Here is a 15,155-nt window from a genome sequence, read left to right as displayed (position 1 = left end):
GAGGTCGGTCGGCGGTACGATGCTGACTATGGCTCCCGTGTCGACCAAGAACTCTGTGTCTGTGAATCGATCTCTGACATAGAGGCGTCGGTTCTGGCCAATCGCAACTGCCTCTATGTACGATCGGCCGAGGCATTTCCCGAGAAGGTGCAAGGTGAGCGGCAGTTGCGGGCTTCTCCACCCCATCTCAGATGATAATAACACCAGCCGCGCTTGTGCGGATCTTTTTGGCGGGGTTTCGGAGAAATGGCGGGAGTCGCGGCGCCATCTTGGTGCCGCTGCGGGCTGCCCGATGGTGCCGAGACCCTGTTGATCGAACTGTGTTTTTATGATTTCGACGCCATGAGCGCATCAGCTTTCTCCGCGTATGCCACGGGGTCCTTAAAAGAACAATCCGTGAGCATAAGCCTAACATCTTCTGGCAGTTGCTCTCGAAATGCCTGCTCGAACATGAGGCAATCCTTGTGCTCACCTGCCAGCGCCAACATTTCGGCCATGAGGGCGGACGGCAGCCGGTCTCCGAGATCCGGTAGGTGCATAAGCCTCTCAGCTCGATCATGCCTACTGAATCCGAAGGTTCGAAGCATGAGTACCTTCAGCGCCTCGTACTTGCCCTCTGCTGGAGAGGCGATGATGAACTGCATCACCCGCGCGGACGTCTCTGGCGGTAGGGCGCAGATCAGGTAATAATACTTTGTCTCATCCACCGAGATGTTTCTCAGGTGGAACTGCGCTTCAGCATGGGCAAACCAAAGGTGTGGTTGATGCGCCCAAAACGGAGGAAGATGAATGCTGACCGCGTTTAGCTGCGGTACGCCGGGCGTTAGAACCGAAGCAGGGGCGTCTTGTCCCTCCATGGTAGATGATCGGCTAGATCACGTCGGGGTCACCAATATCATATCATATCATATACATACAGCCGGAAACAGGCCTTTTCGGCCCTCCAAGTCCGTGCCGCCCAGTGATCCCCGTACATTAACACTATCCATACCCACTAGGGACAATTTTTTTTTTTTTAAACATTTACCCAGCCAATTAACCTACATACATATGGCGAGTCTGGAAGCTTGTACTTTGTTGAAGACGTTTATTGCGGTAGCAATATTCAATTAGAAAGGATAACACCGAGATTACAGACAACCATTAACTCAAACTGTTCACATCGAAGTTCTCTTCCCACTGACTGGTTTTGGGCGCCAAAACCACCACGTGACCCTGCTGGCCAATCCGAGGGTTCGACTCTCAGGACCAATCCCTATGGTCGCTACACATGCAATAAAATCAGAGGTTGTTTAATAAAACACAGACTCGTTTAATTTTTAGATAAAATCGTTTAAAATCTGTATTCTTAATGTAAAAAATCATAAGTTACTCTTTTGGGAGGTGGGCAAGATCTTTTGATGTTTAAAAGCACACTCAGTGATTCAGCAACAGTGATGAGATATCCAAATTATTCTTCTGCCTAAATAAACCAGGGATTTAAAATTAATTATTTTCTTTAATCCTAAACACAGGGAAATGGCACACAAGTCCTTCAGCATTTGACTTCAATGTACCTAGACAAATAATACCATCTGTTATAAAATATTGTTTTCATAAGAAATCCCAGTCTACTTTAAAATGCAAATCAATCTTTAAATCTTGGATAAGCTACACATGAATTAGGTGTTCAAAGCCAACAATGAATCTATAATACTATTATTAAAACATACACATAAGAATGTAACCCATACACAACCGGAAATAAAGGAGCTCTGCTTTCCTTCATACTATAACATCTGGAATTTGTTCCTGGTATATTTGACTCAATCTGATGTCCTGCAGTAAATTAAGAATGGTTGATTACAAACTCAAACTGAGGATAGTCTTGTGACCATATTTTGCACTCTGCTTTCTTTTACCAGCTTTAATATCTCTATTTGAAAGTAATAAATGGCTGTTGAATACTTAAAATTCTGCAATGAAATAACATTCATCTGTAATTCAAAACCAAAATCTGGTATCACATGACTATAACCTGTTTAAGTATTAGTCTGGATATGGACTGTGAACAAGAAGGAATTACATGCGGTTCATTGTGCAAATGTCATCATGTTGAAGATTCCAATCTAGGTGAGTAAAAATGTTGAACTCCTAAACTTGCTGAATACTTCTTACCAACAATTGTGAAATATGCCTTGTTACAGGTCACATCATGGAGTCCAGAAGCTATGCAAAGTTACAGTATTTGCACAGCACTTACACTGGAAAAAGCACCCACAAATCAGATTAGTCATGGTGGAGTAGCAGTGTCTCCATTCACTTGAATGAACAGAAAATTGAAAATATTTGTGCATTTGGAAAGACAGGTTGATGGGGATATTCAGCATGGTTTTGTGCATGGGAGATTATGTCTCATGAATTTGATTATTTGTTTAAAGAAATAATTTAGAACATTGATGATGGCAGGGCTTGAGACAGGCTTTTTATAAGGCTGCCTTGGAAGATTGGATCACTTAGCATTCAGTGAGAACTAACTAACTGCATGCTGAATTAGCTTAATGTTAGGAAGCAGAGGGTGGTGGTGGAAGGCTGCTTTCGGACTGGAGGCTTATGGCTACTGGTGTGGCTCAGGGGGTCACTATTGGGTCTATTAATGTTTATCATCTATTTCAATGCATGCAAAGTACAAGGCATGAGTAGTAAATTTACAGAAGGAAAAATAGGTGGAAAAGTAGACAGTGTAGATTTTTATCAAGAATTACAGTGGGTCCTTGAACAACTGGGTAAGTGGGTCGGGGAATGACAAATAGAATTTAATTTGGATAAGTGTGAGGTGTTACATTTTGGAATGTCAAACCAGGGCAAGACCTTCACTATGAATGGTAAAGCTCTGAGGAGTGTTGCAGAGCAGAGGGATCCAGAAGTACATAGTTCCCTGAAAGTCATGTCACAGGTAGATAGGGTGGTGAAGAAGGTTTTGGGCACACTGGCCTTCATCAGTCAGGGACCTGAGTATAGAAGTTGGGAGATTATGTTACACATGTTGGTGAGGTTGCACTTTGAGTACTATGTTCAATTTTGGTCACCTTGCTTTAAGAAAGATTGCATTAAGCTAGAGAGAGTGCAGAAATTTCAGAGAACATAGCAAGGCCCTCAAGAGTTTCGGCAAGCTAAGACTTTATTCATTGGAGCACAGGAGGCTGAAGGGTAATCTTACAGAGGTGTATGAGGGGAACAGATAGGGTGAATGCATAGTATTTTTTCATTAGAGGCCGAAGGTTTAAGATGAGAGGGAAAAGATAAGAACCTGAGCAGCAGCTTTTTCACATAAAGGTTGGTGGGTATATGGAACAAGCTATCAGGGGAGATATGGACCACACTCAGGAAAATGGGACTAACTTAGATGCCATTTTGGGTGGCTTGGACAAGTTGGGTTTAAGGACCTATTTCCATGGTGTATGACTCTATCACAAAAGAGGTTATCTGTAGTAGGTAGAAACCAAGACAGACTGAATGCCACAGGTGGCTATGGCATAATATGAGAGTGGTGTGTTCCAGCAAGGCAGAAAAAGTCATTGAATGCAGGAGATATGAGATACAAGGCAAAAGCTGCCGATTATCTGAAACAGTAGTTGTCACCTCAACATCAAGGAAACTATTTAAAAAACGGATTATATTACAGAATACTCCCAATCTGTCTGCATGGGTGATCCCAGTTTTCAGCTGCCTGTTGATATAATTCTCCATCCAACTCACTCTTCCCTTTTAGTCTCCTAGACTATTCCAAATAAATTCAATGCCAACACCCCATCCTCTAACTGACACAATAGAGGTATAATGTGGATTTCCATAACCCAAATTGAATATACATGAGTGATGAATTGGTAAACCCTATTTGAATTACGAGAAACAAATTGATTAAAACATAATTTCAATCGCGAACTAGGGAACCAATGAACGTTACTTTGGAAATTGATAAGCAGAAAAAAATGTGCCAATAGACAATAGACAATAGACAATAGGTGCAGGAGTAGGCCATTCAGCCCTTCGAGCCAGCACCGCCATTCAATGCGATCATGGCTGATCACTCTCAATCAGTACCCCGTTCCTGCCTTCTCCCCATACCCCCTTACTCCGCTATCCTTAAGAGCTCTATCCAGCTCTCTCTTGAAAGCATCCAATGAACTGGCCTCCACTGCCTTCTGAGGCAGAGAATTCCACACCTTCACCACCCTCTGACTGAAAAAGTTCTTCCTCATCTCCGTTCTAAATGGCCTACCCCTTATTCTCAAACTGTGGCCCCTTGTTCTGGACTCCCCCAACATTGGGAACATGTTATCTGCCTCTAATGTGTCCAATCCCCTAATTATCTTATATGTTTCAATAAGATCCCCCCTCATCCTTCTAAATTCCAGTGTATACAAGCCCAATCGCTCCAGCCTTTCAACATACGACAGTCCCGCCATTCCGGGAATTAACCTAGTGAACCTACGCTGCACGCCCTCCATAGCAAGAACATCCTTCCTCAAATTTGGAGACCAAAACTGCACACAGTACTCCAGGTGCGGTCTCACCAGGGCCCGGTACAACTGTAGAAGGACCTCTTTGCTCCTATACTCAACTCCTCTTGTTACGAAGGCCAACATTCCATTGGCTTTCTTCACTGCCTGCTGAACCTGCATGCTTCCTTTCATTGACTGATGCACTAGGACACCCAGATCTCGTTGAACTCCCCCTCCTCCTAACTTGACACCATTCAGATAATAATCTGCCTTTCTATTCTTACTTCCAAAGTGAATAACCTCACACTTATCTACATTAAACTGCATCTGCCATGTATCCGCCCACTCACACAACCTGTCCAAGTCACCCTGCAGCCTTATTGCATCTTCCTCACAATTCACACTACCCCCCAACTTAGTATCATCTGCAAATTTGCTAATGGTACTTTTAATCCCTTCGTCTAAGTCATTAATGTATATCGTAAATAGCTGGGGTCCCAGCACCGAACCTTGCGGTACCCCACTGGTCACTGCCTGCCATTCCGAAAGGGACCCATTTATCCCCACTCTTTGCTTTCTGTCTGTCAACCAATTTTCTATCCATGTCAGTACCCTACCCCCAATACCATGTGCCCTAATTTTGCCCACTAATCTCCTATGTGGGACCTTGTCGAAGGCTTTCTGAAAGTCGAGGTACACCACATCCACTGACTCTCCCTTGTCAATTTTCCTAGTTACATCCTCAAAAAATTCCAGTAGATTTGTCAAGCATGATTTCCCCTTCGTAAATCCATGCTGACTCGGAATGATCCCGTTACTGCTATCCAAATGCTCAGCAATTTTGTCTTTTATAATTGACTCCAGCATCTTCCCCACCACTGATGTCAGACTAACTGGTCTATAATTACCCGTTTTCTCTCTCCCTCCTTTCTTAAAAAGTGGGATAACATTTGCTATCCTCCAATCCACAGGAACTGATCCTGAATCTATAGAACATTGAAAAATGATCTCCAATGCTTCCACTATTTCTAGAGCCACCTCCTTAAGTACTCTGGGATGCAGACCATCAGGCCCTGGGGATTTATCAGCCTTCAGTCCCATCAGTCTACCCAAAACCATTTCCTGCCTAATGTGGATTTCCTTCAGTTCCTCCATCACCCTAGGTTCTCCGGCCCCTAGATTTGAACAGTACAACTTACGTGCTTCCATGTAACCTCCCACAGTAATCAGACATCATTGTACCTGAAGAACACAACTGCACTTTAACCACAGTTGGTCATTGAAATTGACAAGCAATCACTTCGATTGACACGTGCAACAAAACTGTATTAAACAATGTAACATACAGCATTTGGTATTTATAGCTTGCAGTAAAAAAAAATATTGCTTTGAAAAAACCTTTACTTTTGAAAATCTATGCAAGAAATAACTTTGCTATTGTGAGTCTGAAACTCAATAGCCCTAACCCCTTTTCTGCATTGGTACAATTGGCTTTATAACATGTTTTTGTATAACATGACATTTCTTTGGAATACAGTGATCACGTTATAGCAGAACTACCTGTACAAACATCAGGACAAAGCTCTGCTGAGGTAGAAGGCAGATTTTTCTAACTGCATGGCCTCAGGAAGTGAATGGTGAGCATGGATGGCTCACCTTTGAAACCACATTTTGGACCATTTGTTTCTGATGAAAAGCCATTGATAGAAAGTGCTAAACATGTCTGACGTTCCACACAAACCCAGCATTTTCTGCTATTATTTAACACTTAGCTTTTTGCAATTAACTTGGTAACATTCTTTAGAACTTAAGGATATTATATCCCATAAAGAAACAATTGTTTCCACGGATATTGTACTCTGTCCAAGATTATCTCAATTCTCTAGGCTTGAAGGCATCTGGACATTTACGGTATCCGCTTGGAAGTGCAATTAGATTATTACTTTATTAAAGAAGATACCCATTATTTGAAAATGTTTTTATTTTCAGCTGCCATTGAAACATTGTGGAGCCAGTAGCAATAAGCCTGGAACAAGTTGCAGCTACAGCAATTTCAGTAATTTGGCCAGCTTATTTAGTTTATATAACATCCCCCCGTTTGTTTCTATACATAAATGTGGAGCCATACCATATGGCTGCATTTCCTGCACTTTAGGGTATGATTACTACTGTTCAGGAAAAGGGAGTTTCATAACAGTGGACAACCCAAGCACAGACTTCCCATCAACATAAGCAGAATGACTGTCCTCAGCCTCACAATGAAGTTCTCTGCTCCATTGTTTGGCATCTGTAACACCAAAATAGAGTAGAATTATTGCTTGAGTCAACACTCTAAGTTTAGAATTTATTCAATTAGAAATAATTTGGAAGGCATGACATTGAAATGATGCATTAATGGTGCTCGCCGTTATTAATTCATTACAAAAAAAGGGAAGAAAGTGAGATGCAACACATATTCTAGTTTTCTACTAATTACTGAATGACTTGCCCCATTCCATTAGAAGCTTTGCCAACATCAAAAACATTATTGGGAAACAGTCCTGCACTTGGAAATTATAATGTATTCTATTAATACCCTATTAATTATAGGATCTGGATTGTTAATAATATGTATTATAATTCTCTTGAAGTGGTGTTAGTGAGAGTGGCTGGCTTTGAGGTCCAAGTGCTATGCTTGAGTAGCAGGTGCTGAGGCTTTGTCTCGAGAGGCTCAGGCAAGGAGGCTGAGCAGTGGTAAGGTGAGATAAGATAAGGTTATCATCTTCCAAAATTTTACGGATTCTGGAATTACTCTGTGGAAAGCAAATGTGATCATACTATTTAGGAAGGGAGGAAACTACTGATTAATTTTTGTCTGTCATGGGACGTTTGTCAAGAAGGTTAGAGTATATGGTTGTTGGACAAAAAGCTAAGAAATAAACAGAGTCTACTCCGGTTGGCAGGCTATAGAGTATCAGGGGATTGGTACTTGGGCCCGATCCATAACAATGATTTAACGATTTGGCTGAGGAAACCAAATGTCATATTTTCAGACTTGTTGATTATCAGATGGTAATGTGCACAGAGAGGAGGATGTAAAGAGGCTTTACTGGAATACAAGAAAGTTGAACCAATGGAGAAAAACTTAGTAAATTCAAGATAAATTCAAGATGTAAAAATGAGAAATTACCCATGTTAGTGCACATAACAAAAAGGCAGCATAGTTTATTTTAAGTAATGGGAGATTGGGTACTGTTAAAGTTCAAAGGGTTCTAGGAATCTAATTACACAAGTTATTAAACGCCAACATATGATACAACAAGGAAACATGCAGGTACAGCAGGCAGTGAAGAAAGCCAATGGAATGTTGGCCTTCATAACAAGAGGAGTTGAGTATAGGAGCAAAGAGGTCCTTCTGCAGTTGTACGGGGCCCTAGTGAGACCGCACCTGGAGTACTGTGTGCAGTTTTGGTCTCCAAATTTGAGGAAGGATATTCTTGCTATTGAGGGCGTGCAGCGTAGGTTTACTAGGTTAATTCCCGGAATGGCGGGACTATCATATGTTGAAAGACTGGAGCGACTAGGCTTGTATACACTGGAATTTAGAAGGATGAGAGGAGATCTTATCGAAACGTATAAGATTATTAAGGGGTTGGACACGTTAGAGGCAGGAAACATGTTCCCAATGTTGGGGGAGTCCAGAACAAGGGGCCAAAGTTTAAGAATAAGGGGTAGGCCATTTAGAACTGAGATGAGGAAAAACTTTTTCAGTCAGAGAGTTGTGAATCTGTGGAATTCTCTGCCTCAGAAGGCAGTGGAGGCCAATTCTCTGAATGCATTCGAGAGCTGGATAGAGCTCTTAAGGATAGCGGAGTCAGGGGGTATGGGAAGAAGGCTGGAACGGGGTACTGATTGAGAATGATCAGCCATGATCACATTGAATGGCGGTGCTGGCTCGAAGGGCCGAATGGCATCCTCCTGCACCTATTGTCTATTGTCTATTGTCTACAACAAGCAATTAGGAAAGAAAATGGTACGTTGGCCTTTACTACGAGCATTTTACTAGATATAAATATGTCTTACTACAATGATATCAGATCTTGGTGTGACAACATATAAAGTATTTTGTACAGTATTGCCCCCTGGATAAAAAAGAATATACTTACCATTGATAGAGCTCAGTAAAGAATCACTAGACTGATTCCAAGAGAGATTGAGTAGATCATGTTTGTATTCTGGAAGAGGAGAATTACATTTTACAGGGCTCAGCGGGCTGCATGCAGTGAGTGATTCCGCTGCCTCAGGAGTCTAAAACTAAAGGTCACAGCCTCAGAATGAGAGGAAAACCATTTAGAACTAAGATGGTGAATAATTTTCTTCACTCAAACTTTGGAAATTTCTATCCTTGTTTGGAGGTTCAGTCCTTGAGTTCATTCAAAACAACGATGAATAGGTTTCTAAAATGGTGTTGAGGTAAATGATCAGCCATGATCTTAGATGAATGGTGAAACCAAAATGGCCTATCCCTGCTCCTATTTATTATGTTTTAATGCACCTTTAGTGCTGAAATTCATCTATAAAAGCTCATTTATAACAGGAAATTTACAAAACTTTCTTTTTCCCTACTGTGAGCAGTCACCCTGCAGTGAAGTGGTAGCAAAGCACATGAGCTATCTCTAGTGCCAAAGGCACTGTACTGCACACGTCAATAAAGCACTTTAGTAGTGGAGAGAGAAGAATACAGGAGGAATTACTGAAACCGGATGATAAAAAGACATTGGACCTAAACTCCTTCAACTGCTCACAGCATTAGCATACAACTACAGATAGGCCCATGAAATCTTTGGAGGAAAATGGACAGATGATGTTTCAGTCAGGACTCTTCTTCAGACTAAAATTAGCATCAGTCTGAAGAAAGGTTCTGATCTGAAACATCATCTCTCCATTTTGCTCCACAGAGGCTACCTAACCTGCTGAGTTCCTCCAACATTTTGTTTTTTGCTCTATATTCTTGTATCTGCAGTCTCTTGTGTCTCCATCAGACACTCTATAACTGAAACATGCTAACAAAATGTTATGATTGCTCCAATTATGTTGTGAATGCAAACAAACTTACTTCTATTGCTTTCAGAAGGCAGAGAAATTTAACAATGTCTACCTTAATTCTGCATAGATGTAAAATTCATCCTTAGAACAGTGGAAAACTTTCAACAACTGACAACCCACCACTCCTCTGGAAAACTCAAAGGGAAACTTACATGCCTGTTAGTTCAGGCAGATTTTTATATAGAATTTGCAGGTTGGAAACATGCCGTTTACACTAATAGGGTTATCTCAATGTTTAGACTCCACAACATTTTAGGTTAACCTATCAAACATATGCCTTTCATATGGTTTCTACCGTTTTCCTTAAATCCACCTTGGTAAACACCTTAATCATTCCTTTTAAAGAAGGCTCAAACTATCAAAACATTCTGACTTCAAGCAGATGTACAGCACTAATGCTCAAATCAAATATATGGCCAATACTAGACATAAATGTCAGGGGCCAAAAAAGAAGAGCTGCTGGAGGAATTCAGCAGGTCAGGCAGGATCTGTGGAGAGAGGTGGAAAGTCAGGACCCTATATCTAAAATTCAGGGTGCTTGACTTGTTATCAGAACCCAAGTGGATTACATAAAGAAAAATGAGGTGGCAATCATGATATATAGACAATTTTTTCAGTGTGCCACTGACAATCTATAAAATGTTTAAATGGAAATTTCCATGAAAAGTTGGGCCACAGAGCAGGGAGTAGTTTCACAAGACAACATGATATCCTTGTTTTCTGCCATCTCTGTCTTATGTCTGACCTACTCTCACCGTTGTTATTCATTTTCTCACCCTTGGGAACCAGTCACAGCTTATTTTCTGGTTCCCCCACATTCTGATGGACAAGTTGGACACTCTGCTATCCTCCCAAGAACTGAACACAACATGTATGGCACGCAATGCTTGTGTTTGTTATCCAATGTGCATAGATCAAAGCCTTACCATTTTGGTGCAGACTGCAGAATGTGTTGGACCACAGCGTCACTTTCTGCACATTTTGCCTTTTATAATATTACATGAATTTAGTGAAATATGTCATCAATTATATATGGATTTTTCTTTTGCTGGATTCAGAAAGTGCATGTAAATAGCTTTATTAAATGGTATACGAGCTTTTTGTCCACATTTGCTACATTTTACTGGATTTTGAATGGTTTTCCAACCATACACAGCATCTCACAATGTCTGTGCAAGTGCAACAATAAAATTTTAATGCCACCTATTTTCTGAGAAGAAGGTATGTATAGTAAATTGGAATTGCAGTCTCCCTTTTATTATTGAATTAGCTTTTGGCAAAAAATCAATGTAAGTCACAATTCATTTCAAATTATTTTCATAGGAGATGATGTTTACACAGAAATCAGATGTCTGGAGAAACAATGCTGTAAAAAAAACTAAAACTTTACCTTTAAATTATTTTATGAGTACTTTTTATGGAACAATTGAATAATCATTGATTAATGGAGCTTTTTGCCACAACCTCGATTGTTGTCAATTTATTAGTTGGCAAAGTAAATGTATCCTGGCTGATGATTTTTAGACAGTAAATTTCAAGAAATTGGCCTTGCCGATAGTCAATACCTATGCCACATGGAAAAGCTAAAATGGACAGAACTATTTAAACTTAAGAACATGGAGCTTTTAGAATGTATTCAGGTTCGTTGAAATGCAACAGACCAATTTTCTTTGACATGTCAAATCTCAGAGCAAACTGACATGGATTTATGGAAAATGCCCCAGGCATATATTGATACATCAATCAGTTTTGTATGTCAAATAATGCAACCGGTCTGCATATAAGACTCCCTCATGAGTGTGCCCCAATTATGCAGTTTATAGTAAGTTAATCTGCTGAATGCCATTGGATTTGGACACCAAGAATATGTAGGTAACTGTTATACACTGATCAGCCAAAACATTATGACCTAATGAGCCAAAACATTATGGCCACCTGCCTAATATGCTGCTGGTTCTCCGCGTGTAGCCCCTTATGCAGCAGGGTGTGATGCACTGTGTATTGTGACACATTTCACCCGTGACCACCATTAAAATTTTCTGTGACTTGAGCCACAGTAGACCTTCTGTCGGTTTGGACCTGATGGGAGAGCCTTCGTTGCCCTCGCGCATCGATGAGCCTTAGGCGCCCTCCACCCTGTTGTCGGTTTGTGGTTTGTCCCTCATCAGACCACTATCGGTAGGTACTCACCATTGCTGACCGGGTGCAGCCCACAAGCCTTGCCGTTTCAGAAATGCTCTGACCCAGTCGTCTGGCAATAACAATTTGACCCTTGTCAAAGTCGCTCAGGTCTTTACTCCTGCCCATTTCTCCTGCATCCAACACATCAACTTCAAGAACTGACTGTTCACTTGTTGCCTAATATATCCCACCCCTTGACAGGTGCCATTGTAACAAGATAATCAATGTTATTCACTTTACCTGTCAGTGGTCATAAGGTTTTGGCTGATCGGCGTATATACATACTGTTGTTTAGTTGCCTCCACTGAGGGGAAATAATCTTCAAATCTGACGAGAGAATTCTCAGGGTGATAGATTTCACAGTCATAGAGTCAAAGAGTTATGAAGTCATTCAGCACAGAAACAGGTCCCATGGTGACCGTCCACCCTGGACATCAAATATCTATCTCTACTAATATGTTTTCCTACTAATTAGTACAGAATGGTAGCAAATCTGAGCAAATTACAGCAAAGTTCTGCATTAGCAACTTTTGTAATCACTAATCAGTCAGATGGGCCATTTCTCCATGATATAACCAGCAAAATGCTGACAATAGACTTGTATTTATAATGGTGCTTCATTCAATGTTTCTTGATGATAGCTCCAGGATCTGTTAAACATCTAGTAAGAACCAAAAATCTTTTGTCAGCTGGGACAAGAGAGTAACTCATAGTCAGAGAATTATACAACACAGAAACAGGCACTTTGTCCCAACATCCAAGCTGACCAAGATGTCGATCTGAGGTAGTCTCATTTACCTGTGTTTTGTCCATATGCCTCTAAACCTTTTCTATCTATGCACCCATCCAAAATATATTTTAAATGTTATAACTGTACCCATTTCTATAGCTTCCTCTGGCAACATGTTCCATATGCGGACCATTCTTTATGCAAAAGGTTTCTCTTCATATATCTTTTATATCTTTCTCCTTTCACCTTAAATCTTTGCCTCCAGTTTTAGAGTCCCCTACCCTGAGAACAAATCTGTGACCTCATCTTTTCTTCATCCTTTCTTTGCAATGGACTTCTATTTTCCAAAAGCTACAATAAATTTAGAGAGCCACAATCTTGCTTCAAGATGGAACAGGCTTGAGGATTTATATGTCTAATCCTTGCACCTAGATTTTATGGTCATAGGTTCTGATAAATAAATGTAATCAGATATAAATATAGGAAAGTTTAAACTTTTAAAATAATGTAGTTAAACTATTGCTGCACTTCAAAACTCTTAATATTTTGAGGCACCTTTCTTCTTGTGTAAGTGCAAGGAGCAGAACCCCAAATATCCTTCCCAGATCCTGTTAAAAATAGCAGGAATAAAGCTATTTGCATGGACTAACTGAACTACTTTGAATCCCTAAAGATCAAATGCTTCAATATGAACTGGCCACGGTTGTGTGCTTGCATTAACTCGCAGTTAATGTTGATTATTAAAATGAAAGCCAATTTGAAATATGACTTGAGGCTCCTGGTTCATAAATACACTGGAAACATACCAATTGTATAACGTGCATAGTGAGCAACACGTTACAGGCCTAATTAACCTCCTCTGAAAACACAAAATATAAGAGAAGTGCTTGGTTAACTCAGCAGATCAGGCTGCATCTCCGAGAGAGCATGGATAGGTGATGTTTCGGGTCAGGGCTTCTGAAGAAGTGTACCGACCTGAAACATCACCTATCCATGCTCTCTACAATGTTGCCTGATCTGATGAGTTACTCCAGCACATTGTGTCTTCCTTTGTAAACCAGCATCTGCAGTTCTTTGTTTCTACACAAAATATAAAATGGGGTAACAGTCTCCAGCCCACTCCCTGTAAACAAAAATACATATCATAGGTTACGAGGTATTAAAACACTCAAGTGAGTAGCTTCTACATTTGATCTTGATAAAATAGTGAGAAGCTTATACAAGCAGTGACCTACATTATTCTGGCAGATCTGGTGTACAGGTCTAGTATGAACATCTGGAATAGTTACTACACTTCGACCAAGATTCAGATCAAACACCTCCAATGCACGATTTGTGCCAGCTGTCAGGATAATATCTGCAGTTTCCGTCAAGGTAAATAGTAGTGAGTGGTATCATGGAAACATTAATACATATGAACTATATAGAAAAGTAAAAGCACATTACTCTTTCCTGCCGCACACTTGCAGAACCCACAAGTCTCATATTTAATTATGGACAAACTAGTTGAGTTCAGCAGCATTGTTCTGAAAAATAATCCCATCATGGATAAATTGCATTATAATACTTAATTCCGTGGAGCTGACCTCAACAAATATTAGACCTTTTTTTCCTCTTCTCTCTGCACATGAGCACAGATTCACTTTAATTATTAGATGTTCATTCGTGCCAGTCACCTGTTATTTAAATTTCTACCTTGGCAATGAGTGCTGGCAGATTTCACAAACATAAAAGGGATCAAAACCATATCCTCCTTTGATTAACGTGCAACTTGATCAGGAGTCACAGGATGGCCATCGAGGGGAAGGGATTCTGACCAACATTCCCCTCTAACTTCATGGAAGTGTAATTAAGCATACCAATTACAATGACTAAGTGTAAGAAAATAACTGCAGACGCTGGTACAAATCGAAGGTATTTATTCACAAAATGCTGGAGTAACTCAGCAGGTCAGGCAGCATCTCAGGAGAGAAGGAGTGGGTGACGTTTCGGGTCGAGACCCTTCTTCAGACTGATGAATTATAATGACTAAAATAAGATTCTGGCAGGATCTGGGACTGACCAGTAGACTTGCATTGTCTGTATTTTGTTGCACTGCATCAACCACAATTTCTATAAATGAATCAACAAGTTTGTCCATGAAGAGCTTGCCAGGAATAATCAGTTATGCCAGGCCATCCCATACCAGGCTAAACCTGCAAATCCTCCAATGCCCTATTGTTGTTTTTACAGTGGGAATGTGGCAAAAGAATCAAGGGCTTCCAGCCTGATTGAAATGTTTTCAGACATGAATAAGACAGGACATAGCTGCAAATAGTTTGAGGTGTATTATCCAGAGAAGAAATCTAGTAATGTACAGAGTGTCAACCTCTGCTGCTTCCACATATTACTTTAGTTTGAGATAAATTATCCAGAGAAAAGAGAACTGATCTAAGAGCACTAAATAATTGATAACTTGGGAATGCAGGATACACCATTCTGACAAATATTATTAATGTTCTAAATAAGTTATTTTAACAAAAATATTTTAGAAGTATTTCATAAATCAATCTTTTGGTCAAATAAGTTTAATGTCACAAGTGTAATTTAATTGAAATCTTGTAAATACAATTAAAATCCAATTATTTTTATTTTCAAATATGCACAGTAAGAACATGTTCACAACTGGGTTTTTG

General features: G+C 40.3%; 1 protein-coding gene across 1 annotated transcript in view; it reads right to left on the bottom strand.

The window, feature by feature from the left end:
• wdr27 (WD repeat domain 27) overlaps positions 1-15,155 on the bottom strand; it is a 326,961-nt gene that overhangs the window by 242,144 nt on the left and 69,662 nt on the right. Inside the window, 1 exon segment of the mRNA XM_078405889.1 lies at positions 13,716-13,837. Within this exon segment, the coding sequence (XP_078262015.1) occupies positions 13,716-13,837 (122 nt within the window).

The sequence above is a fragment of the Rhinoraja longicauda genome, chromosome 9 (genome assembly GCF_053455715.1).
Source record: "Rhinoraja longicauda isolate Sanriku21f chromosome 9, sRhiLon1.1, whole genome shotgun sequence".
Lineage (NCBI taxonomy): Eukaryota > Metazoa > Chordata > Chondrichthyes > Rajiformes > Arhynchobatidae > Rhinoraja > Rhinoraja longicauda.
The sequence above is the reverse complement of the archived record's forward strand: the minus strand, read 5'-3'. Positions and strand labels throughout refer to the sequence as shown.